The 24,402-nt window shown below is 56.3% G+C and overlaps 1 protein-coding gene across 1 annotated transcript in view; it reads right to left on the minus strand.

Annotated features, from left to right (window-relative positions):
• Positions 1 to 321: 321 nt before the first annotated feature.
• AP3B2 (adaptor related protein complex 3 subunit beta 2) overlaps positions 322 to 24,402 on the minus strand; it is a 40,245-nt gene continuing 16,164 nt past the window's right edge. The window contains exons 5-26 of the mRNA XM_051834235.2: positions 18,055 to 18,215; positions 17,814 to 17,880; positions 17,540 to 17,722; positions 17,171 to 17,454; positions 16,800 to 16,854; positions 16,452 to 16,523; positions 15,389 to 15,451; positions 15,031 to 15,163; positions 14,646 to 14,755; positions 12,874 to 13,050; positions 9,350 to 9,536; positions 8,095 to 8,213; positions 7,568 to 7,676; positions 7,105 to 7,228; positions 6,595 to 6,778; positions 6,378 to 6,438; positions 6,006 to 6,112; positions 5,592 to 5,820; positions 5,107 to 5,191; positions 4,802 to 4,899; positions 776 to 914; positions 322 to 664 (exon numbers count right to left, since the gene is read on the minus strand). Coding sequence (XP_051690195.2) covers positions 514 to 664; positions 776 to 914; positions 4,802 to 4,899; positions 5,107 to 5,191; positions 5,592 to 5,820; positions 6,006 to 6,112; positions 6,378 to 6,438; positions 6,595 to 6,778; positions 7,105 to 7,228; positions 7,568 to 7,676; positions 8,095 to 8,213; positions 9,350 to 9,536; positions 12,874 to 13,050; positions 14,646 to 14,755; positions 15,031 to 15,163; positions 15,389 to 15,451; positions 16,452 to 16,523; positions 16,800 to 16,854; positions 17,171 to 17,454; positions 17,540 to 17,722; positions 17,814 to 17,880; positions 18,055 to 18,215 — 2,898 coding nt within the window. The 3' untranslated portion in view covers positions 322 to 513. The remainder of the gene's footprint in view (positions 665 to 775; positions 915 to 4,801; positions 4,900 to 5,106; positions 5,192 to 5,591; positions 5,821 to 6,005; positions 6,113 to 6,377; positions 6,439 to 6,594; positions 6,779 to 7,104; positions 7,229 to 7,567; positions 7,677 to 8,094; positions 8,214 to 9,349; positions 9,537 to 12,873; positions 13,051 to 14,645; positions 14,756 to 15,030; positions 15,164 to 15,388; positions 15,452 to 16,451; positions 16,524 to 16,799; positions 16,855 to 17,170; positions 17,455 to 17,539; positions 17,723 to 17,813; positions 17,881 to 18,054; positions 18,216 to 24,402) is intronic.

Raw genomic sequence — 24,402 nt, forward strand, 5'->3', positions numbered from 1 at the left:
TAAAGCTTCTGCCTGTGGTGCTGGCATCCCATACGCACACTGGTTCAAGTCCTGGCTGCTCCACTTCCAATCTGGCTCCCTGCTAATGTGCCTGGGAAAGCAGTGGCAGGCAGCCCAAGAAGTACTTGGGCCCCTGCACTTGCATGGGAAACCTGAAAGAAGCTCCTAGCTTTGGATTGGCCCAGCTCTGGCCATTGCAGCCATTTGAGGAGTGAACCAGCGGATGGAAGACCTCTCTCTATTTCTCTGCCTATGCCTCTCTGAAACTCTTTCAAATAAATAAATGTTTTATTTTTTTTTTAAAGGAGAGGTGAGCCAGTGTGTGCGAGAACATACTTTATTAAGACTCTGCTACATACACAGCTACAGGGAGCTGGGGGTCACCAGGAAACCCATGGGAGGGGGGAGGGGACCCTTGGATGCTAGCTGGTGTGGAGGCTGAGAGGGAGAGAAACAGAGACAGCCTGCTTGTCACGGGCAGGGGAGGTGAGCCGAGGTGCTGGCATTTGGGAGTCACCGGCTCAGGGCCTGCACCACGTCCTTCACCAGCATGGTGCCAATCACCATCTTCTCGCTGTGGACGGTGAGCTGGGCAGCTCCAGCCGGCCGGGCGTCCAGGGTGAGCAGCACCAGGCTCCCGCTGGTCAGGGTCTTTCCTGCAAACCTGAGGTGGGAGGAGGGGAGAGGTGGCTACGTTAGGAAGGGGTTCAGCCCCTCGGACGCCCTGCAAACAGGACCTCAAGAGCCCATGTCCTGTCTGCTGGGGGCCACGCACCTGTACTCCTCAGCTGCCCCACAAGGGACTCGACCCAGGTTGGCAGTGGTCGTCACTTTTTGCACCACGACGTGGTCGCTCCGACAGGCATCCGGCAGCACGAGCTTCTCTGAGATCTCGTTCATGCCCGTCAGCTTTCCTGGGGGCAGAGGTCATGATGAGGACAGGCAAGAATGCCTAGTGGTCAGGGGGCCCTGGCCCCCCCATGGAAGCCTCATCAGCCTCCCCGAGCTGCCCACCCAGGGCCTGTCCAAGTTGTCCACCAGAGACGGATTTGGCACTTGCCACCCCCCAACCCAGCTCTCACTCCTTTTCTTCTGTGGAAGTCAGGTTTCCATCAAGGTTCTAGAAGTCCTCGGCCTTATCCATGGTGACCTCACTCTCCCTCACGGCTTTCATCACCACCTGCACACCCAGGACTCCAGGCTCAAAGGTGTTTCCTGGGCAGGCACCCGTGGGTGCAGCTACACACTGGCACTTCCTGAATTCCCAAATGCTTTCACAACCAGCTGACCCCAAAACTTAGCATGATCTTCCCCCTTCCCTTGCCCAGTCTGTCCTTTCTCCCAGATCAGGGGTTTGGCCAATTGCAGCCTGTGGGGCAGTCCTGCGTAGGCATGGATTTCCTCCTCCCCCAAATCATCTTTTTATTCAAATTTTCATGAACTTTCAAAGCACCCTCATTCAGCCCACCCCCTGTATGGCCTGCAGTATTGGGGTTTTTTGTTTGTTTGTTTTACAATTTTTATGTATTGGGGGAAGTTAAAATAGTATTTCATGACACATGAAAATTAGATGAAAGTTAAATCGCAGTGTCTATAAATAAAGTTATATTGGAAGCCAGCCACGTTTCGCTCTCTTACATATATATCATCTTTCTGGGTTACAAACGCGGAGCTGAGTAACTGTGACAGAGACCACAGGACCCGCAATGCCTGAAACATTGACATGGCCCACGACGCAGGAAGTCTGACCCCACTCTACGTGATGGACACCGCTGGCCGTAGTCCCCCCCAAAGACACGCTCCCAAATGCTGAAATCCAGAAAGATTAAAATCCCTGAAATCCCCCGAACCACAAACCACACTGGAAAACAAAACAAAACAGAAAACAGGCTATAGGGAGAGGCATCTGGCCCAGTGGTTAAGGCACCAGTTGGGATATCCATGTCCTACACTAGGCCCTCTGGGTTCCACTCCCAGCTGGTTTCTGACTCCAGCTTCCTGCTAACGCAGAACCTGGAAGGTAGTGGTGAGGGCTCAAATAATTGGCTTCTTACTACCCATCTGGGAGACCTGGATTGAGTTTCCAGCTCTTGGTTTCGGCCTTGTTGAGCCCTGGCCACTGCAGGTATTTAGAGAGTAAACCAGCAGAATGGAGCTCTGTCTTCCGGTCTCTTGGCTTCTCAATTTTTTAAAAGACTATATGCATAATTATGTCTTTTTGGATTATTTTTACCTGAGTAGATTTTTATTCCCTACATTGTCATAAAGATAAAGCCTCAGCAAAAGAAGTCCAGACACATTCTCCAACTGACATTAGGGGCTTAAAAAGCTATTGTTGTAGCCACTATCTACACTGCAATTTGTTGGGTTAAAAAAGCTGAAGAAAATGCAAGATAATTTTGGAAAGCATTTCGGTGATGTAATGCGAGTGTGCAGGTCTGTTTTTCACTTTACAATCCTTCACAACAACCTGAAATTCTTCATGCTGTCCATTGCAGGCTTTATGAGCCTGACCCCCTCTTCTCTCCTGGGGCGTGCAGTCCCAACGAGAGATGGACAGACCACCTCTGCTGTTCCTTCATCTCGTTCCTAACAAGGCTTGTCTCCAATAATTTTATAAATGCTTTTGATTTATTCTTTCTAAATAAGCCACACTAACAGCATTGTTTTTTATAATTTGCTGTGCTATGTTTTGCATCTTTGCGTGATTTCCAAAACTGGAGGTATACATTGTGTAAGGGCTTCTAGAAAGTTCTAGCTCATTCTAAGCAAATGTGACTCCATACATAGGCACTAGCACAACGTAAAAACATAGAAACCTCCTCGGTACATGAAGATATGTCCTTTTTGTACATATGCATTTTTGAAAAAGTTTCCTGAGAGAGAGGTTGGCTTTATGGCACAGCAGGTTACACCTACAATGCCAGCATCCCATATGGGCGCCGGTTCAAGTCTTGGCTGCACCACTTCCAAGCCAGCCCTCTGCTAACGTGCCTGGGAAAGCAGTGGAAGATGGCCCATGTGCCTTGGCCCTTCCACCCACATGGGAAAGCTGGATGGAGTTCCAAGGTCTTGGCTTTGGCCTGGCCCAGCCTCAGCCACTGTGGCCATTTGGGGAGTGAGTCAGCAGATGGAAGATTTCTCTCTCCATTGTTGTAGCCACTCTCTCTAACTCTCCCTCTCCAACTCTGCCTTCAAATAAAATAAATCTTTAAAAAATATTTTCTTGAAATCTCAGCTCTCTGGTGACTGTAGAAGTGGTGGGGACCAGGCAGAAGACTCAGGCTGTCTGTCACAAAATTTCAGATGACCGTGGTTCTAACGCTGGGGAGACACAGTTCCCAACCACGGCGATGCTCTGGGACATTTCAGTGCTTTTGAACTGCACGCTTTGGCAACCAGTGCGACTGCTGTCAGCACACTTGAGCATTTACATTTGCAAATGTGTATGTGGCCTGCCGCATTGTGTGAAGTGGCCTAGGAAGTGTTCTGTAGTGTTTTTGTATATTGCCCAAACAAATCCCCTTGAAAACATGTACACAAATAGCTTTCAAAGAATGTTTCTGAATTTTTTTTCTAGAGTTATATTTTTGGGATTTTGACCTTTGGGACTTTCAACATTTGGAATTAAAGCCCACACCCCATTCTCCTCGCCATCCAAGCCGGAAATCCTAAAGTCAGCTTACGTACCCCACCCCTCCAGTATCACCCCCTCCACCCAGCCCTCCTTTCTCTTTGCACGGGCCTGGATCCTGGTCCTCACATCTCCCACCAGACCTGGGGCCACAGCTTCCTGTAATGAGCCACAGCCCTTAGCCCAGGGTCACACACCAACCGAGGGGCAGGTTCAGAATGAACGCCCGGGCTCCAGGTCCTGAGATGTGTTTCTGCTGGGCGGTCCCAACCCTGAGTGGCAGTGTGGCACCTCTTCCTGAAGCAGAGGTTTCAACCTGTCCTCTTCTCAGAAACCTTCAACGATTCCTCTACTACCAGATCGAACTCCACAGTCTTCTCTCCCCAGTGCCTGTCGGGCACTGCTTCCAGCATGCCACCCTCCAGATACACAGAGCTGTGCGTGTTCAAGTCCCGCCCCCAGGAGGCCCTGGAACTGGTGTGTAAACTCCCACAGCCTCCCACCTCCTCTGTATCATCCCCAGATGCCTTGTGATGCCTAATACGACGGGAGTGCCGAGACAACACTTGCTCTGCTGTGTCGCTTAGGGAAGAACGACAAGCAAAAAGTTGTGCATGTTCAGTACCCACGTAATGCTTTTAAAGATAGTTGTTATCTGTGGTTGGTTGAGTCCAGGTACACTGAACCCGCCAGCACAGATGGCCACCTGGGACCCCTTCCAGCACTGAAACTGTTGGACTGCAACCTTCTAGCTTAGCATTCAGGGCTTCCAGAAACCAGACCGGACGTGCCACTCCGGCTTTACTTTTACCATTTCCGGCTTTACTGTTACCGCTTCCGGCTTTACTCTTACCACTTCCGGCTTTATTCTTACCACTTCTGGCTTTACTCTTACCACTTCCGGCTTTCTTCTTACCACGCGCTCCCCTGCACCGGGGACTCCTCTCTGTCTATGCACTCTGACCTGCCCTTACCAGCCTCTTTGCACATGACACACCCAGCCTGGTGGAAGCATCCCAGCCTGTGGGAAGCCTCTGTTGGAAGCACAAACCCCGGGGCCTCCCTCTGTGTGGGGGAGCAGAGATTCCCCCACCGTGACCACCATGGTGTTTCATGAATGTGGTGGCCGGTGTGGATTCCCTCCCCGCCACCCCAGGAGGCACTCACCCTGTTCCTTCTTGAACTCATTCTCACTCATGAACACGGGGGCCATCAGCTCTCCAACAGGAGGCTGAATGGAGACGTAGAATTGCCGGGTTTGGGTGCTGAGGGGGTGGGAGGAGACAGAAGAAGAGGACTTGAGGCCAGCATCTGTCTCCTCACTGCCCCCTGTGGCTCGTGGCAGGGCGTGGCAGGCAGCAGCAGCGTGAGGGCAGACCCACGCAGCCATGAGGGAGCCCCCCACCCCCACCTGCAGCTCCGGCTCTGGGACCCTGCCTCCCTCCCACCTGCACCCCGAGGTGCACTCGTACCACAGCTGGAAGTTGGCTGCCTGGGTTGAGTCGCAGAAATTGATGCCCATCACTGCAGTGGCGGTTTCTCCAGGTGCCAGAGACTCTGAAGCAGTGCAGGCAGGGAAGGGGGAGGGGACACCATGAGCTGATGGTCTGGACCCAGGCTAGCCTCACCCTCCCTCCCCTCCCCTGCCCCAGCTAACCAGTGCTCTGCGGAACTCTGACCCTCTGGGCCCAGACGCTGTCCCTGGGCTCCTCCTAAAGTCTGCAGACGCCCTCCTGCACTAACCCTCACTCCATTTACGTCAGTCCTGAGAAAACCAAGGCCCAGATGTTCCTGCCAGGGCAGGGGGGTGCATCGGGTCCCTGCCTATCTTGCCCACCCTTGCGGGGATCATGTCAGATGCCACCTTTTCCACCCACAGCCTGGTGCACAGAGGTACTAGCGCCACAAAAAAGACCAATTCTGCCCCAAGAACCGCCTTCTCCGGGCCCTTCCATACCGATTTCAGGGAATTCTTGGATGCTGAGGCCGGCGGGCAGCTTAGGGGTGCCCACATGCAGGCCCTTGATGGGGGTGTCTGAGCTGTTGGAGAAGTAGATGTGCACGGACACCATGTGGGGGTCGCCAGAGAAAGGCTGGCGGCTGAAGGCATAGTCCACAGCCAGCCCCTCGCCAGCTACCCGGTGCAGCAGCTCCTGCCTCCTGACTCCAGACACGGGGCTCAGCAGCTAGAGTGGGGGAGGGGAGTGCGGACATGAGCAAGGAGGAGCAGGCCTGCCCCAGCTCTGTCCGCACGCAGGACCATCCGCCAAGGACCCAGAGCCAGTGTCCTCTCCACACGCACATTCACACATGAGACACAGCACGGAGTTGCACCCTGACCCCAGCCCAGCCCCTCCCCCATCCTACTCACCGAGGGCACCAGGGAGGTGTCTGTGAGCGTCAGGCCCTCCAGGTCAGCAGCGAGACTGGCAGACACAACGGTGGGGGGCGACACGGGCTGGACACTGGGAGGGGTGACTGTAGGAGCAGACAGGGAGTACGACAATGAGGGAGAGGCAAGGTGCTGTTGGCTTGGGTTGAGCAGGGAGCCCCGGGCTCAAAGAGAAAGCAGTTCAGCACCACGGACAGCGAGGCAATGGCACCTGGAGGCTCTCAGCAGAACACCCACCCTGCACCCCAACCGGAGACCCCGGAAGTCCAATGTTCAGCCGCCTATGGCAAGTGTAGGCCGCACACCCCCTGTGGCCTCCTCGGCCCTGTGACTTTGACCTCCCCTACTCACAGTCTTCCAAGTCCAGCAGGGAGACCTCCTTGGCTGCCGGGGAACTTTTGCTACTGGGAGGCTGAAAGAGGAAAATCGGACGTGGGTATGGGGAAGAGGAGCTCCTTGACCTGTTTGGGTTTGAGACGAAGATGCTGTGCAGCCTGTCTGGGCATGCCCCCAGGGCGTGGGGAGGGCCCTGGGCCACGAGCCCCTCACTCCGTCCTGAGGGTCTCACCGTCTTCCGCTTCCAGGAGGCGGGCTCTGCCTGCTCCTCTTCGGACTCCGACGTCTCCTCGGACTCCGAGGAGCTGCTGCTGGACTCGCTGTCCTCGTCTGAGGACGAGCCCTCCCCCCGGCCCGCCGGCGCCTTCTTTCTCTTCTTCATCTTCCTCTTCTCACCTTCCTCCTCACTCTGTTCACTGCACAGCCAGAAAGCAGGGTTCAGCTCTGGCCTGGAACCCCCCTCTTTGCTTCAGGAGACAGGGGCAGTCCTGAAGATGGGGGTCAGGGTGCGGAGCCTGGGTGGCAGAGGTCCATGGGGCTCCCAGGCTGAGTCCCAATGAGAACGTGAAACCAGCTCACGCCGGGCCAGGCTCCAGGCCCCTGGCTGCTTCTCCAGACCACCCCCATGAGCAGCCAGCCAGGGCGAGCCTCATGGGAGCCCTCTGTGGCTCTGAGTGGCCTGCACAAGGCACAGTGTTAGACCCCCGAATCCCACCGCACACCTGGCCGGCCTTCCTCTTACCTCTCACTGCCTCCGCCTTTCTCCTCATCTTCCTCCTGGTCTTCATTATCAGACTCACTGCTGGACTCCCCGGAGCCACTCTCGCTGCTGCTCTTACTATCCGATTCACTCTCAGACGCTGGCTCTGGGGAGGAACTGTATCAGGGCCCCCTCCCTCCCTCGCACGCAGCCTCCTGGGGTCCACAACAGGTACCTTGGGCCCCAGCTTCAGACTCAGTTCTAAATCCCCACACCCCCTGTGACCTGCCCCTGGCCCCAGACGCCAACTGAAACCAGGCAGGAAGGGATAGGCCCACGTGGGTAGACACCTGCACACGCACCTGTCCCTCGGCTGCTCAAACACACACAGCAATCATGAGCAGGGCACACACATGGTTGCACACAGGACCACACGCCCTCCAGGGAGTGAGTCCCCAGGCGCATGCGTGGGCAGGGGCAGAGGGCCCAGCTCTGCTCATCTCACCACTGTCTGCAGACTCTGTGGGGCCCGACTCCCCCTCAGAGTCGGAGTAGAAAGGCTTCTCCTTCTCCTTCCTCTTCTCCCGATTCGAGCACTTGGTCCACTCGGGCACCTGGGGATGGAGGGGTCCAGTCATCACGGTTGGGCGGGGGAAACAAGGCTCACCTCTTCTTGAGGTCCTACCTGTTCCTGTCCCCACAAGAGTAATGGGAAAGAACAAAGGGGACTCTCTACGGTGGGAAGAGGGGTGCCTTTCACAAACCAAGGAGGAAATGGGGTGAGGGAAAGCACGGGGGCCAGGACATGGAGCAGGGGCAGGGCAGAGCAGGGCACAGGAGAGCACACAGCACACAGGGGGACCTCGATGTATTCGCCCAACAGGCCCACGTGGGTCTCAGTAAGGGAGAGGTCTTCTTCCTGTGTGTGGGAGGGCATCGGCAGGGCTGGGCCAGCTCTTCTTGGGCCCCTTGCTCTCTGTGCCCCTCCACACCCACCCCACCCCTACAAGTCAACCCCTTCATCCCACTGACCTCCACGTTGCGCACAGATGGGTCTGGGGCTTCCTCCGGCCAGTCTGGGAGCTCCTGGTAGCCTGTGGCCTTGGCATTGAGCAGGTGGGACAGTGAGCCCAGCTGGAAGTGGTCCCGGTCTGGGGACAGGGTTACAGGTCAGGCCTATAGTGGCCATGAGGGGTGATTTCCTAGGTGGGCTTTGTGGCAATTCTGGTCAGACTCCCTATCAGGGGAGGGCAAGGCCAGAGGTGCCCTGGTGGCTCTTCCATTCTGACTGCACCTGCAGGCCACGTGCTAGAAGGAAAGGCTGTTGGGCGTTGTCAGGCTGGGCAGAGCAGGGGCTAAGGGGTGGAGGCGGTGGGCCTGCAGGGGCGGGTGAGGCAGCAGAGTGAATGCGCCTTTCCTTGCAGGCCACAGGGCTTGTACCACTGCAGGCCTGGCAGACGGCCAGAGGGGACGAGGACGGTGACTGTGTGGCAGCGGTTGCCGGGCCAAGGTCCAAGCAAGAGGCCAGTCTGCTCCAGCCCTGGACCCAGGGGGAGGTGGGAGCGGTCAGAATGGGACTGGGAGGGAGTCGGGGCCAGAGGGCAGGCAGGGGGCATGGAAGGGCAGCAGACACCTGTGAGTGAGGAGGGGGTGCTGGGGGCAGGGGCTGCTGCCCTGCTCTCCTGGCAGACTTTCAAGGTGGCCCCACCCCTCAGAACCCCCCTACTCCTGCGTCCTGGGAAGAGAAGAATGGAGTTGCCCAGGAGAACAGTGCTTTGGGAAGGAGGCTCCTCCCCCTCCCAGGAGGAGCCAAGCCTGTTGAGCAAGGAGAGGCTGAGGCCTGGGCCCAGGGTGTGGGCTGATGGTGACATAGCCTACAGGGTGCTGGCAGCCGCGCATGGGCCCTTTATAAATGGACACCTCCCCCGGGGGCATTGCCTTACTTCCTGCCTTCCTGGGTCCTTGGGATTTAAAATTCTGATAGATTCCTAAACCTTGCACCTGCTCAGACAAAGCAATGGGGAGGGCAGCCTGGGAAAATGAGGGGAGCCAGGCACCACCCTGGCAGGGAGGGCACTTGGGTGAGGTGACACAGGTGGCAGGTGTGGGTGGGGAAGACAGCAGGCCGTGGGTGCTAAAGGAAGGGCAAGAGGGCTGAGCCAGGGGGCAGGGCTGGGCTGGCACTGCCCCCAGAAGTCCAGTCCACAGGAGCCTAGTGCCCGGCTGAGACTCGGGCCCTCGGGAGAGGGGCTGGGGCTGGAAGGCTACCCTGGACTTCAGCTCGCACCTTTGAAAGATGACTCCAAGACCGGGGCTGGCTTAGGTGCCAGGAAGAGCTTCTTGGCATGGCGGCTGAGGGTCCCACCCTGCTCCGAGGGGACGATGAGCTGCCGGGTGAAGCGCGCCCGGTCCCGGATATCATAGTTCTGGTCGTACTTGGCCAGGCTCAGCACGTACTGGGTCAGCAGCTTGGTCTGGGTGAATGAGGAGCCGCGGGTCAGCCGGTGGGGCGTGGGCGGCTGAGTGGCAGCTCCTCGCAGGCCCCGCCTCCCAGCAGAGTTCCCCTGGCCCCATTAGCAATGACTGCCTCTTCCCCACCCCCAACCCCGAGCCCTGTGGCTCTTGGCGCCAGTCCCTCTCCTCTCTGGCCCTGGGTCGTCACTCAGCCCCTGGCCAGGCAAGGAGCTCTGCCCTTGCAGACCCTCCCCTCTCTGGATTCCACTTTTCTGGAGGTTTGTGGTCTCCACGGCCCCAGGCCTGGCCAACCTTCTCCCCAGGGAGACGGTAGGGCGTGGCAAGGACGGGAACATCCTGCTAGACCTCCCAGTCCCCAAGCTCACCACGTGGGGCGGCGGAGGACCTGGGCGGCACAAAGGGATCCTCTGGCAGGAGCTGTCCTCTGCCCTGCTGTCCTCACAACAGGCTCTGTGGGCCCCACAGCCTCAGAAGCCCCGATCCCTCCCTGGAAGGCCCTGCAGCTGTCCATGGGTTTGCCGAGGTCAAATGGGGTTCACAGTCCACCTTCGAGATTGAACCTGCCTGCCCAAGGCCTCAGCTGCAGCAGCCAAAATCCATGAGCCTTCCAGCACTAAGCTGGTGCCCCACGTGTGATCGCCACAGCCCCGTGTGCATTGTGGGGGAGCTACTCTTCCTTCCTTGTACAGAGAAGCGGTCGTTAAGTGACTTCTCCCGGCAGAGGAGCCCCCTGGCTAATCCAGGCCTGGTGCAAGGGCCATACCCTGTCCACTTAGCTCACTATGCACCTGCTGACCTCAGGGGGCTGCCCCTACCCAGCTCTCTAGGTCTCTATCTGCCATGACCAAGACCAAAACCACCAAGTGCACAACAGCCAGGTGCCTTCGGGCACCAGGGACCAGCACGAGGGAGCCTGGAACCGACCCTCGTACTCCTGAGGTTTATGGTGATGGTTACATGCAGCTGGCCCAGCATCACAGCCACTGTGACTCCACCCCTGCCTCCAACGTGGCCCACAGGGACCTTGGCGGCCTCACCCAAGCTAGGCTGAGTCCCTTACAATAGAGCAGCACCTGCAGCGCTGGCTCCAGTCACAGGTAAGTGTTTCTAAACCCACGTGCCCTAAGATAATAGACAGAAAAACATGAAAATAGGATGCCAATGCAACTGACTTCACCAACCCCGTCCCTGCTTTGGCAGGATGCTTCCTGACCGGCCGTGCCTGGGGGAGCGGGGTGCCCTTATTTACAAGGTCCATTATCAGCACGCCACTGAGCCTCCCTTTCCAGTTTAGGACAGCGCCCTCCCCTCCCTACCTTGCCTCATTCTAGAAAGAACCGTGCAGGATTAGGATCCACCTGCCCAACAGCCTCAACTGCGTGTCAGCAACATGGCAAGGCGCCGGTCCACCCACCACAATGTTGCAGGATCTGCTAGAACTTCCCCTCCAGAAGCAACCACTCCCCAGGGATTGCGGCTCCCAGTCTGCACCACCAGAACCCCCAGCTCACCCAGCCAGGCCCCGCGGGGATTATGCAGGCTGCTCTGGCGAGCCTAGGAGGCACGCGGACAGAACCAGGCTCCCGCTGACCAGCGGGCTCCAGCTGCCAGGGAGGATTAGCACGGCAGGCACTAAATCTCCCTCAATAGCCTATAGATGCCAACGCACCTGCTACTTTGCAACCACCTGTTAAATCAGGCAGGGGAAACCGGTGATTAAAAATAATTAAAATACATCTTCACCTCACGCCACACGTAAGTGCCTGAAGGGTGCGGCAGACTTTAAGGTCTGTCTCCTGGCGCTCCTGCCTTTGTGTGATCCCTCCCCTCACCCCTTCGAGTGGGTGAGATCTGAGGCTCGCTTCTGACCAAAGCATCAGTGCTGCTTTGCAAAGCGGCCAAGTGCACACCCTCCCTCCCTCCTCTTACTCAAGGATTCCCTTTACTCCACCAGTCTGGAAGAGAGGAGAAAGACAGGGGGCACAAAAGTTCTCCTTATTGAGTCAAAGAATCACTCTGTGTGATCTTCGTGCTGGCAAAGATACACAGGGTGGCCTGGATGTCAGAGTCCACTTGCCTGGACAGCCCCGATGCGGGCTGGGACCCCTTTGCATCCGCCTAGGAAAGGGGTTCACCCACAGTTCTCTGTGCTAATCCTGGCTATGGAGATCAAGGCTCTGTGGTTAGAATGCACATTTCTGCGCTGTTTCTCTCTCTTGGCTATGGGCATTTGGGGTCTTGTCATATCCCCAGGACACGGCTCAGGGCTGGGCAAACAGGAGATGCTCTGACAACCCACAGGTGGCCAATGGTGACAACCTGGGGTGACACCACATGCACAGCAGGCCCAGGCTTGGGGAAATGCGCCAATCTCACAGTCCTGGGGCCCACGACCCTAAGCAGGTCAGCCCCCAGATCCGTTCCACACCGTGTCATCTTTTCAGACATTGCTCCCATGGGAACAAAGGAAGCACACAAACATTTGCCCTGTGACTGAGTGCTTTCCCACAGTGTCCCCTCAAGCTTCTCCCTCTAGTTTGCTTCCTCTGCAATCTGACACCTGCAGACCAAGGACCCCATTGCTTCTACATGCAGCTGCTGGCCTCTCTGGCTCCGAACCAGAGTCCCAGCACTTGGTGGCCCTGCTGCCCCAGCTTGAGTCACTGGGGTCTGCTCTAGACACCAGGGTCAAAGGAGCCACCATCCAAGTCTGCCACCACCTTCAGGCCTGCAGGGATGCCACCGTCCCCAGAGTATGGGCCTGCTGCAGACTCCAGCCTCCTGCCCAAATGCTTTGTTTCAAGGGCAGGTGACTGTTTCTACAAAGGGCCACACAGACTGGTGCAGCTTGTCAACTCTGCTCTTGAAGCGCAAAAGCAGCCATAGGCAAGCGTCAGTGACCAGAAGCACTGTGTCCCTGTGTGACTTATCCCTGGCACAGACTGGCCAAGCATCACCAAGCTTTGGGAAGCAGCAGAGACCCCATGTCCTGAGAGGCGTATGGTCTCATCAGTGTCCGCTGCTGCCGACCCCTTCTGACAGCCCCCACCGACCATGGCTCTTCACAGACCTGGTGTCCCAAATGCAGCAGACAGAGACCTTCCGTCTTGCAGGCTGGAGGTCACAGCCTCAACACAGAGCCTCTGCGACAGTGTCAGTCCTCCCAGGCCCTGGAGTCTGAGCAGAGCCCAGGATGCCGGGGCAGCACTGGCTACCTGGGCAGATGAGTCGCCACCTGCCCTGGAGACTTTGCAAGAGTTCAGGTCTGCCAGGGGAGGGCCAAAAGGATGCTGCCTGGGCAACTTCTGGGGAGGGGGCGCATCTGCCAGCCTTTACCTGCTTGGAGTTGGTCAGGTACAGCTTGGCCGCCAGGTTGATGACCTGCAGCTTGACGATGTCCTCCTCCGCCGTGAACGACTTGGCCATCTTTCTCAGGACGTCCGGCGCGATCCTGGGGACGTGTTCACAGTACTCGCCGATGAGCCACAGGATGCTGGCTCGGGCCATGGGCACCTGCGGGCATGGGAGAGGGGTCAGGACTGGGGTCACAGGGGCACATGAGTGTCAGCGTGGCCTGCAGGCGAATGATGCTCCCCCGACTGTGCTGGTCTACTGTGGGTTCTCTGAAGACAGAGCGGGAGGTGGGGGGAAAGAGGTGAAAAGGTGGGCCCCTCGTAGACAGCATCTCCGCTCTTCCTGAGTGTGGACAGAACCTTGTAGCTCCAAAGGCAGTCACGGTTTCAAAGGCCGATTTTCTGGGCTCGAGTGTGCGGGGCAGCAATTAAGTCACTTAGAGGACACCTGCATCCCATATTGAAGGCGCCCGATTTCAGACCCGGCTTCTCTGCTTCTGATCCAGCTCCTTGCTAATGTGCCGCCTGGGAGGTAGCAGGGGGTGGCCTGAGTCCCTGCCACACGTATGGAAGACCTGGAGTAAGTCCCACGCTCTTGGCTTCAGCCTGGCCCAGCCCCAGCTATCTGTGGGCATCTGGGGAGTGAACCAGTAGATGGAAGATCTCCATTTCTCTCCCTCTCTGCCTAATAAAAATGAAAAATGAATAAAAATTTTAAAAGACTGATTATCTGGCTTCATCTGTACCCTCAATGCTTTATAGCCACATTATTCTTCTCAATCTTCAGGGGTGTTCTCTCTAGATGTTTCAATTCAGCAGTGCATAAAAAAACCCAGGAGTTATTTCCCAGCCATCCTTCGCCAGGGGTTTTGAAAGAGAACAAGATCAGAAGTAAAGGCTGGAAGGTTCAGCAAGGGACCCCCAAAAGGAAGGCGAGTCTTGGGCAAAAAAGTCAAGGTCACATGGCCCAGCCTTTCCGTCTCCCTCTGCCACCTGAAGACTTTTAGAAGCCAATTGGAAAATTTGGAAGTTGGTTATAAGTCTAGAGCACTTAATTATAGGATCTTTTTTTTTTTAAAGATCTATTTTATTTATTTGAAAGATAGAGTTATAGAGAGAGGTTGAGCCAGAGAGCCATTTGCTGGTTCACTCCCCAAATGGCCGCAACAGCCAGAGCTGAGCTGATCCAAAGCCAGACCTCCTAGTCTCCCAGGTGGGTGCAGGGGCCCAAGGCCTGGGCCATCTTCTACTGCTTTCCCAGGTCATAGCAGAGAGTTGGATTGGAAAAAGAAGCAGCCAGGACTAGAACCGGCGCCCACAGGGGATGCCGGCGCTTCAGGTGCCGGCCCCAATCATAGGATCTTAAAAATCACAGGGGGGCTGGCGCAGTGGTGTAGGAGGCTAAGCCACTGCCTGCAGCTCCAGCATTCCATATGGACGCCAGTTCATGTCCCAGTTGCTCCTCTTCTTAACCAGCTCCCTGCTGATGCACCTGGGAAAGCAGCAGCAGATGTCCCAAGTTCTTGGGCCCCTGCCACCCATATGGAGACCCAGAGGAAGCTCCTGGTTCCTGGCTTCAGACTGGCCCAGCTCCTACAGTGTGGCCATTTGGGGAGTGAACCAGCAGATGGAAGACCTTTCTCTCTGTCTCTCCCTCTCTCTCTAACTCTTCTCAAATAAATAATTAAAAAGAAAAGAAAAAACCCAGGGAAGATGCTGGGCCGAGCAGGGAAATGGGGTCAGTGACCCCCTCACCTGGATGTTGTCTGTGAGCTTTGCCAAGTGTTTGATGATCTCCCCGTGCTGTGCTGGCTGCATCTGCAGCAACTTCTTAATGACAACCACCGACTCTGCAACCACAAGCTCTGTGGAACAAGAAAGCCATCAGACAGCCAAGCCCGGGGGAGCGTTACGTGGGGAACACCCCCAGGCAGGCCCTGGGCTCTCTTGCTCAACCCCCTGTACCTTGTTGGTGGCCCTCAGAGGTGTAGGAACACCTGAGCCCTAACTGAAGCTGACAGACCAATGGACACACATTGCCTAGATACACAGGGGGCTATCCGTTAGCCAGCAGAGCAAGACACACAGGCAGACGCCCACTTATCACCGAGGCAGGACGCTCAAACAGGCAGACACTGACCATCACGGTTGGACAGGAGCTGCACCAGGCCGCTGAGGCAGGTGTCGCGGACTCGGCCTATGTTCGTGGCACAGCGCCCAATGGCCTGGATCGTGGCTGCCACGAAGTCCTTGTCCATGCTGCGAATGTAGGTCTGTGGGCAGACGTCGGGCAGCAGGTTCGAGGGTGACTTCAGGGAAGCCCGGGAGCTCTCATTTGCTGCCAGAGACTCAATTTGGGAAAGGGAGTGACCCCCTCACCCCGCCACCCAGAGAGTCCTCAGCGCCAGCAGAAGGCACTGGAAGGGGGTATCTCCAGCTTCAGGCTCATAAGACAAAGTCTGAGAAAAGCACGTCTCCTGGGGTCCCTCTGGCTGTACCTGGAACTCGCGCAGGACAGTAGGGATGTTGGTCTCATTGGCCAGGTTGGTGAGCACTTCCAGCTGGAGGGAGAGGCGGAGAGAGAGGAAGTGGGCAGGGTGCCCGGGGGGCTTTCTGTGCTCCCACCCAGATCCTGAGACTGCGGATGAGACAGCTGGCAGATCCTGAATCTCATCCGAAACCCAAGAGTTTGGCTCCTAAGTGGCTTCCACACCAAGTGACTGCTTCCCCTCCCCAGGCCTTAGGGTGGAGCTCACCTTCTTCCCTGGAGGACCTGACGGCTGTCTACCTCTCATTTCCCACCTCCTTGCCCCCTGAGCCCCAGTCACAGGCCCCTTCCTGCCTTGGGGTCCTCGCACATACTATCTGCCCGAGTGTCCATTTCTGTGCCTGCGTTTCCATAGATAATTCACGATACTTCCTCAGGCCGCAGCTCCAGCTTCCTCCCTTACAGACAGGTTCCCCAGTGCCAGACCCGAGGAGCCGCCTCTGCGTTAGGCTCTCTTCTTTTTTCTTTATTTCATAAACAGATCGTTTGCAATTGCCTTAAATTGATTACTTAAAGTCTCCTCCACCCCCAACCAGACCTAGCAACGCAACTGATCTATAGTGGATGTTCCAAAGGGCTAGAAGGATTAACTGCTGCTCAGTGAAATCACTAAAAATTCACAGCACAGGGCTCCTGCCGCTTCTTCTCTTCTTGTACGTACGCCAAAAAAAAAGCCCGAGAAGGTGGGTGCGTGGGGACCACAACACTGAAGGTGGGTGGCAGGCAACTGCAGGGGGTGAGCCATGTCACCTCACCTCCCTGGGTCTACGCTTTTGTAAAACAGAGGTGTTGTGCATTTCCTGGGGTTGTTAAAATATCAAGCTTACTTCAAATATGAGGGCGGCAGGTGCACCCCAGGTACCAGGTGAAGGGCAGCCCTCTTCTCCCTGGTTCCCCACTCTCATTTGCTCCCTGAGCCAAGGGCTCCAGCCCGGGCAGCACTGAGGCGGCCACTGTGGGTTATCTGAGTGGGTATGTGGGGTCGGGCAGAGAAGGAACGATCCCTCACTCACCTTCAGGATTTTGATCTGGGTGGGGTCGGTGGACCTGATGTAGAAGCTCTTCAGGTACGGTTCAAACATGCCCTGGCACAAGAAAGGGGGAGGGGGAGGGGGCAGGGAGCTCCACCGCAGCCCCAGGCCTGCCTCCCCTTGTCTCTTCCCCCTCCTCCTCCCTTCTCCATGTCCGGTCAGGCCTTCCCACCACCCCAGCGCCCCAGGGGCCAAGTTTGGGAGGAGTGTCCCCATCTCCTTGTTGGCCACAGGCCCGGCATTCTTCCCGTGCCTCCAGTCCCCACCTCGCCCCGCCCACAGCCCCAACAGCTCCCCCAGGGCCCACGGGGGGTGGGGGTCGCGGCTCACCCGGCGCTTGATGGACATGGTGGCCACGTTCTGGAGCACCACGTACTGCACCTCACTGCCGACAGGATGCGACAGAGACCCCCGTGGTGGGAGAAGAGGACCGATTGAGGAGGGGGCAGGTGGGCTTGGGACGAGGAGTGTGTGGGGCGGGGCATGAGCGTGCGAGCCAGGGTAGCGCAGCAGCCGGTGGAGCAGCAGAGTGGGGCGGGGTCCACTTAGCCCGGGGGCGGGGGCGGGGGCGGGGGCGGGGGCGGGGGCGGGGGCGGGGGCGGGGGCGGCGAGGGCAGCCTGGGACTGGAATGGGGACAGGCCGGCCGGGGCGGGGGCGGGGCCATGGGCGGGACCAAGGCGGCGGGGCGGGGCGGGCGCACCTGTGGCTGCGCAGCAGGCGCACCAGCGCCTTGGCGATGACGCCCACCTCGGCCTTGGGCGCCAGGTGGAAGTAGAGCTGTGCCACCGCCATGACCACGGCGGCGCTGCGGCTCTGCAGCAGCGGCTTGGTGTTGCGCAGCAGCAGCCGGTGGTCGGGGTCCATGACGTAGGGCTTCCGGGCCGGGAGCGCCGCGGCGGCCGCCTCCTCCGACCCCGGGCCCTTGGCCTCGTCCTCCTCCGAGCCGTAGAAGGCCTTCTCGGGGCTCTCCTCCAGCAGGGATTCCTGGGCGGAGCAGAGGCGGCTCAGAGGCGCCCGCGGCCCGGGCTCCGGCGCGCCCCTGCCCCGCCGGCCGGCGGCGGCCACTCACGTTCTGGGTGGGGCTCAGGAACTGCGTGCGCGCGTAGCGGGTGAGCATGCTGATGATGACCACCTGGCCCCACTCCTCCACGTCGATGAGCAGGTTGCACAGCTTGCGGTAGTTCTTGTGGATCAGGTCGATGCGCTCGGGGCACACCTCCTCGAAGGCCATCACCACGCTGCCGGCCACCAGCTGAGGACGGACAGGCCCCCCACGCCCGGAGCGTGAGCGGGAAGGGCGGCCGTCCCGCCCCGCTCGTGCGCGCCCCCGGGTGTGCACGCACCGTGGTCTTGTCGGCCAGCAGCTTCTCGATGACCTCTATCAGCTGGTCCTTCTGGTCCGAGTCCAGACTGGGCGAGAAATCGTGGAGGAGGATTTTCCCCCTCCCATCTCGGCTTTCCCACGCTCCTCCCCGGCACCCCAACCCTGCTCATAAAGAGGCGGGGGTCCCCGCCTCCGTTCTAAGGCTGGGGGCTTAGGGACCTGAGGCGCGAAGGGTGGGGCCCGGGCAGGGCTGGGGCTACCTGTAGAGTTTGGGGATGGCGTGGGCGGCTGTTTTCCGCACGTAGGGGGACATGTCCGAGGCAGCCTCTTTGATGGCGAGCATCATGATGGGCACGATGATGGGCACACGGATGCTCGAGAGAACGCGAAGGGCGCTGGCGCGAATCAGCTGGTTGGGGTCCTGAGGGCACAGGTGGAGGGAGCCATGGGAGGGCTCCAGGGGTTCTGATCCCGGGAGACCGCAGCTTTGGAAGTCAGCGCGCCTGGCTACCAGCAGCTCTCGTGTCCCTGCCTCCTGACCTGAGCCTGGATGATGTCCAGCGCTGGGTACCCGGTGGGGCACCACCTGGGGGCGCTGCCTGTTGCCTCCCTCTGGCTTCAGAAACCTGACACCTGAACAGGTGCAGCAAAGGGCAGCTTTGTTTTCAGCAAGAGCAGAAAGCTCTCGGAAGGCCTGGAGTCCCTGAAACACCGCTGGGATGCGGGGGGAGGGGTGTCGGGGGGGGGGGGTGCGGGGTGCGTCTTCTGTCCTTGCCTGAAGTGACTGCAGAAAGCCACAAGCCGTTCTGCCTTCCCAAGCGCGCGCCCCAGCAGCCACGCAAACATGCCCCCTGGCACAGTGCTGAGCCAGGCTGTGTGTGCAGGCCCTTTCGCTTTGCTCCTAGCACAGCCTATACACACACCTGGGAGTGCCACCCTCATTTTCTAAAATGGAGAAAGAGAAGAGGCACACGTTATCCTGAAACTGACGGCAGCTCCTGCCAAATTCTGGAAGTGAGTTTTAAACAGATGGCTTAGAAACACCTGTTTAAAAAGCAAGCATCTTTTTTTTTCTTCTTCCCTAGAGACATCCCATGTCAACTACCAAACCTTTTTCCTTAATTTTTTAAAGCATTTTATTTGGGAATGATTGCTTATTCACAGGAAGTTTTTTTTTTTTTTTTTTTTTTAATCTGTTTCCTCGGGACAGACATTTAGCCTAGCAATTAAGACATCCGCATCCCACATCAGAGAACATGGGTTCAACTCCCAGCTCTGGCTCCTGACTCCAGCTTCCTGCTAAGCAGACCCTGGGTTCCTGCCACCCATGCAGAAGACCTGGATGAGTTCCTGGCTGCTGGCTCTGGCCTGGTCCAGCCCCAACTGTTGTGGACGTTTGGGGAGTGAACTGATGCTGTCTGTCTTCCTAACAAATTAAAAATTGGTTTTCTGTTTTCAAATGTTTTAAATACTTATTTTCATCTATTTGAAAGGCTTAGAGAGATCATCCATCTGCTGATTCACTCCCCCAAATGTTTGCAACAGTGGGACAGGCCAACTCCAGGAGCCCAGAACTCCATCTGGGCCTCCCATATCGGTGGCAGGGACCCCAATACTTGAGCCCTCATCTACTGCCTCCCAGGATGCATCAGCAGGGAGCTGGATTAGAAGTGTAGCAGCCGGGATTTGAGCTGCCACTATGATATGGGATGTGGGCATCTCAAACCTCAGGTTAACCCACTGTGCCACAGCTCCCACCCCTGAATTTTTATTTGAGAAGCAGAGGCAGAGAAGAAGAGAGCTCCCATCTGCTGGTCTGGGGTGAAAGCCAGGAGCCGGGATTGCAATCCAGGTCTCCCATGGGGCTGGCAAGAACCTAATTCCTGGAGCCATCACCTGCTGCCTCCCAGGGCATGCAGTTACGTGAGCTGCAGCCAGAATGCAAACCCAGGCATTTTAACAGCATCTCAACATTAGTCTAAATGCCCTCTTGGTTTTTTTTTTTTTTTTTTTTTTTGAGAGGGTAACTAGTTGGGAGACATTCATATTAACCTTGATTTCAGCAAGGCATTTGTAGAAGTCCCTCATCATTTCCTGTCCTGCTATTTTTATTTGTTTCACCCTAATCTGTAAGCATCTTAACAGCAGAATTCATTATCTTTTTATCTGCGTCATCCAAAGCCCTTTGCACACAAAAGATGTTAATTTTTTTTTTCTATTGAGTAAGATTCTTCCTGGTAACGCAGGAAAACACCAGCTGGCTGGTGGACCCACAACCTGGTAAACCGTTTGGGGAAGGTTTATTTACAGATCAGTATCGACCTGGAAACCTGACACAGCACAGACTTGAAGTCTGCTGCCCCGGGCAGAATAGGGTAACCAGTGTCCTGGAGGCAGGCACAAAGTCAGGAGGGACAGGATTAGGATTCAAGATCACCCTGGCTTGGTCGCTATGCTGAGCCAATAAATGAAATAGAGCCCGGCTGAGCTTCCTGCCAACCAGAGGTCTGACGACATGGGAGGTCTGTTGAGAGGTGAACAAGCAGTGGGCACTGGTGCAGCGGTTAAGACGTGGGTGTCCCGTATCAGAGTGCCTGGGTTTGACGCCAGCTTCTGACTCCAGCTTCCTGCTAACGCAGATCCTGCGAGGCAGCAGCTGATGGCTCAAGCAGTTGGGTCCCTGCCACCCACGTGGGAGACCGGGACTGAGTGTCTGGCTCCCAGCTTTAGCCATCAAGCTTACATGGGCACTTGGGAAGTGAACCAGTGACGGCAACACTTCTCTCTCTCTCTCAAATTAATTCATTAAAAACTAAACACAGTCTTAGCCTAGGCTGATAAAACGAAGGCAGGCCCCGGGATGGATATGAGGGTACTTTTAGAAGTTCATTAAAATGGAATTAAGGAGCCAGCACTGTAGCATAGTAACTTAAGCATCCTCCTGTGGCACCAGCATCCCATATATGTGCCAGTTCAAGTCCTGGCTGCTCCACTTCAGATCCATCTCCCTACTGTTGGCCTGGGAAAGCAGAAGATAGCCCAAGTCCTTGGGCCCCTGCACCTGCGTGGGAGACCTGGAAGAAGCTCCTGGCTCCTGGCTTCAGATAGGCCCACTTCTGGCCACTGTGGTCATTAGGGGAGTAAACCAGTGGATGGAAGATTCATTCTCTCTCGCTCTCTTGCTCTCTCTCTCCCTCTGCCTCCCTGTAACTCTGCCTTTCAAATAAATAGATCTTTTAAAAAAAGGATAAATATATGCATGAGAATGAGAAATGGAGAGAGACAGGAGGCTTGGCTGTTGGATCCATGTTGTATTCTGGGGTTGGTATATTCTGTCTTTGGTTGGAATCGGGTTAAATCATAAAAACTACTCTGGAATTTTGCAGATTTCTCCCTCACCTATAGCTTCTTCAGCGTGTGCCCTTTGTGCTTGTAGAAACCAGGGCTGCTGGTGATTCCCTTCTCTGGAACAGCAGTCAGCTGACTTTCTGTGAAGTGCCAAACAGTATTTTAGGTTTGCAGGCTGCACAGTCTCAACACTGCAGCTACTCGAGTTTGCCCCGTGCAAAAGCAGCCATGAACAAGTGGGCGTGGCTGTATGCCACTGAGTCTGTATAAAGCAGGCAGCAGGGATGGGCGTTTGTTCTGGCAGGGAAGGTGCCGGGTAAGACACCGGTGTTGCCCAGCAGACTGCTCGAGCTCCAGCACCGGCTTCACTCTGGAGTCCAGCTCCCTGCTAATGCGACTGCGACGGGCAGCAGGTGATGGCTCAAATAGTTGGGTCCCTGCCACTCACGGGGGAGACCTGGTTGAATTCCTGGCTCCTGGCTGTGGCCTAGCTCTGGCTGTTGTGGGCATTTGGAGAATGAAGCAGACAAGAGCTTTCTGTTATCTGTCTCTCACCGAATAAATGAATAAAACTAAAGAGAGACTCTTACATGAGCAGCCAGGCGGCAGACAGGTTCGGCTGAGGTCTGTGAGGTGCCAGTCTTTGCTTTAGAAACACGCTGGTCATCTCCCGTAAGACAGGGCTCAGTCCCTCATAAAGTACTGGGACATCATGCTCCTTCTTGCTACAGCTGTAATTTTTAAAGTTCTTTTTTTAAACCATTCTATTGTGTTGAAGCCTCCATGGCTAATTTTTAAAAGATTTATTTGCAAGACAGGGGTTTCGGGGAGAGAGAGAGAGATCCTCCATCCATTGGTTCACTCCCTAAATGTCTGAAAATAGCAGCCAGCAGCTCCAGCTGGGTCTCCCACACAGGTGTCAGACGCTCGAGTACTTGGGCTAGTTTCTGCAGCCACCCAGGTGCATTAGCAGGAAGGTGGATTGGAAGCACACCAAGACTCAAACTCCCTCGCCCTGATTTGGGTTGTAGGCGATAACATAGCAGTTTAACCTGCTTGCTTATGTGTTTTTTTAAAGATTTATTTTACTTATTTGACAGAGTGACAGAGAGACAGAGAGAGATCCAACTTCCTATGCTCTGGTTTACTTCCCAAATCCCTGAAACAACCAGGGCTGGGTCACACTGAAATCAGGAACTTCATCCGGGTCTCCCACATGGGTGGCAGGGACCCAAGCACGTGGCCATCTTCTGTTGCCTTCCCAGGTGCATTAGCAGGGAGCTGCATTGCAATCAGAGTAGCCAGGGCTTGGATCAGCCCTGGGGCATCCCACGCCACAGTGTAATCTGCTGTACCACAACACTCACCCTGGTGTTTGTTATTAATTTGAAAGGCAGAGAAACAGAAAGAGAAGGAGAGAGCGCACAAGCTCCGCCCACTGGTTCACTCCTCAAATGCCTGTGACAGCCAAGGCGGCGCCAGGTTGGAGCCAGCAGCTGGGATCTCAATCCAGGCACTCTCCCATGTGAGTGGGCAGGGACCCCAAGTACTCGAGCGTCAGCTGCTGCCTCCTAGGGTCTGCTTTAGCAGGAAACTAGAGTCGGAAGCCAGGTTTTCTGATTCGGGAGATGGGATACAGGCATCCTAAGTGGTGTCTTTGCTGCTGGCGTAACCGTAACCACACCATACTTCCCTTCTCTCCTTTACAACCTTGGGACTAGCTGCACATTGCAGATTTCAGCTTCCAGTTATCATGAGCTAAGCTACAGAAAGATGACCAAACAGACCCCAGAATAGAGAGCAATTTGTGACAGGCCACAGGGCTTCCACCTGCTTTCACATCAAAGAAGTCTCCAGGGGACCCCCAGAAACCTGCTTAACCACTTCCCATATAGAAGGCCCTCTGGCTAACTTGCAAGGGGTGGGGAGGGGAGAGCACACCGGACCACCTTCCGGTGCCACTCTAACCAATGGACAGTCCGGGGCTGACTTTGTTCCAGGAACAAAAACACTTGCCCTAGAGCCCATGGGCTTGGCCTGCAAAGACCACTCACACGCTGCCTGACACGGGGACATGCACCTGTCTGCTGAGTGAATGAACGAACTGTACACGCAAGTGACCCTGCTTTCGACCCCACGCCAAAGACGCGAACTCTGCCAGCCTGCTCCCCACAGTAGGTGTGGGCCAGGGCTTCGGGGATGGACACCTGGCATGCCCTGGAACATCAAAGACCTGTCAACCACTGCTGGTGCAGACGGCACTCGGACAGATTCGTTCAGACTCACGGCTGTCCCCACCTGAAAACGGAAACCTCAGACTCAATCCGACCCTTGCGCTGACCTTGGAACCCAACCTCCGAGTCTGGGGCAACTCTTGCGCATGCTCAACTCCATTTTTCTTCTCAGTGGAACTCACTTAGGCTCAGGAAACCCCCGTTCTTCCCCCATCCCTGGCTGAAAGGGGAGTCAGTGGGTGCCCAGGCTGTGGCGCCCAGCAGTGAAGAGCGCAGGCCATGGCCCTCCTCACAGGCTCCTCCGCCCAGAAGGAGGAGAGCCAAGGGGCTCTTGGCTGCCAGGGACTCTCCACTGCCGCGGGCTAAGGGGTCCACCCTTACAGCGACGTCAGGAAGTGACTCTGGCCCCGGGTTAAGCTGCTGCTCGGGATGCCTGCCTCCCACACCACAGTACCAGCCTGCATTCCTGCGTCTCTGCGTCCCATCAGGCTCCGGGCTAATGCGCACCTGGGAGGCAGCAGATGATAGTGCATGGTGGCTTCGGTGCCTGCCACCCACATGGGAGTCCTGGATGGAGTTCCTGGCTCCTGGCTTCAGCCTGGCCCAGTCCTACTGTTGCAGGCATTTGGGGAGTAAACCAGCGCATGGAAGATCTCTCTCTCTCTCTCTCTCTCTCTTGCTCTGCCTTTTCAGAATTTTCACATGGATGAAGATACAAATAAACATTTTTGTTTAAAGAGGTGGTAAGGTCATGAGGACTCTGAGTTAATGGATTTATGGGTTACCCCAGGAGTGGACCTGTGAAAAAAGCCAGTTTGAAGGCAGCTGTTTGGCCTAGCAGTTAAGACACTCATATCCCGTATAACAGCCTTGGCTGTTGTGGGCATCTGGGAAATGAGGCCTGGATGGGAGCTGCCTCTGCCCTCTGTGTGTGTATCTCCCTGTCTCTCTGCCTCAGAATTAAATAACGTTAAAAAATATATTTACTTATGGTGCCAGTGCTATGGCGTACTGGATAAAGCCACT

Source organism: Oryctolagus cuniculus, chromosome 12, assembly GCF_964237555.1.
Source record: "Oryctolagus cuniculus chromosome 12, mOryCun1.1, whole genome shotgun sequence".
Lineage (NCBI taxonomy): Eukaryota > Metazoa > Chordata > Mammalia > Lagomorpha > Leporidae > Oryctolagus > Oryctolagus cuniculus.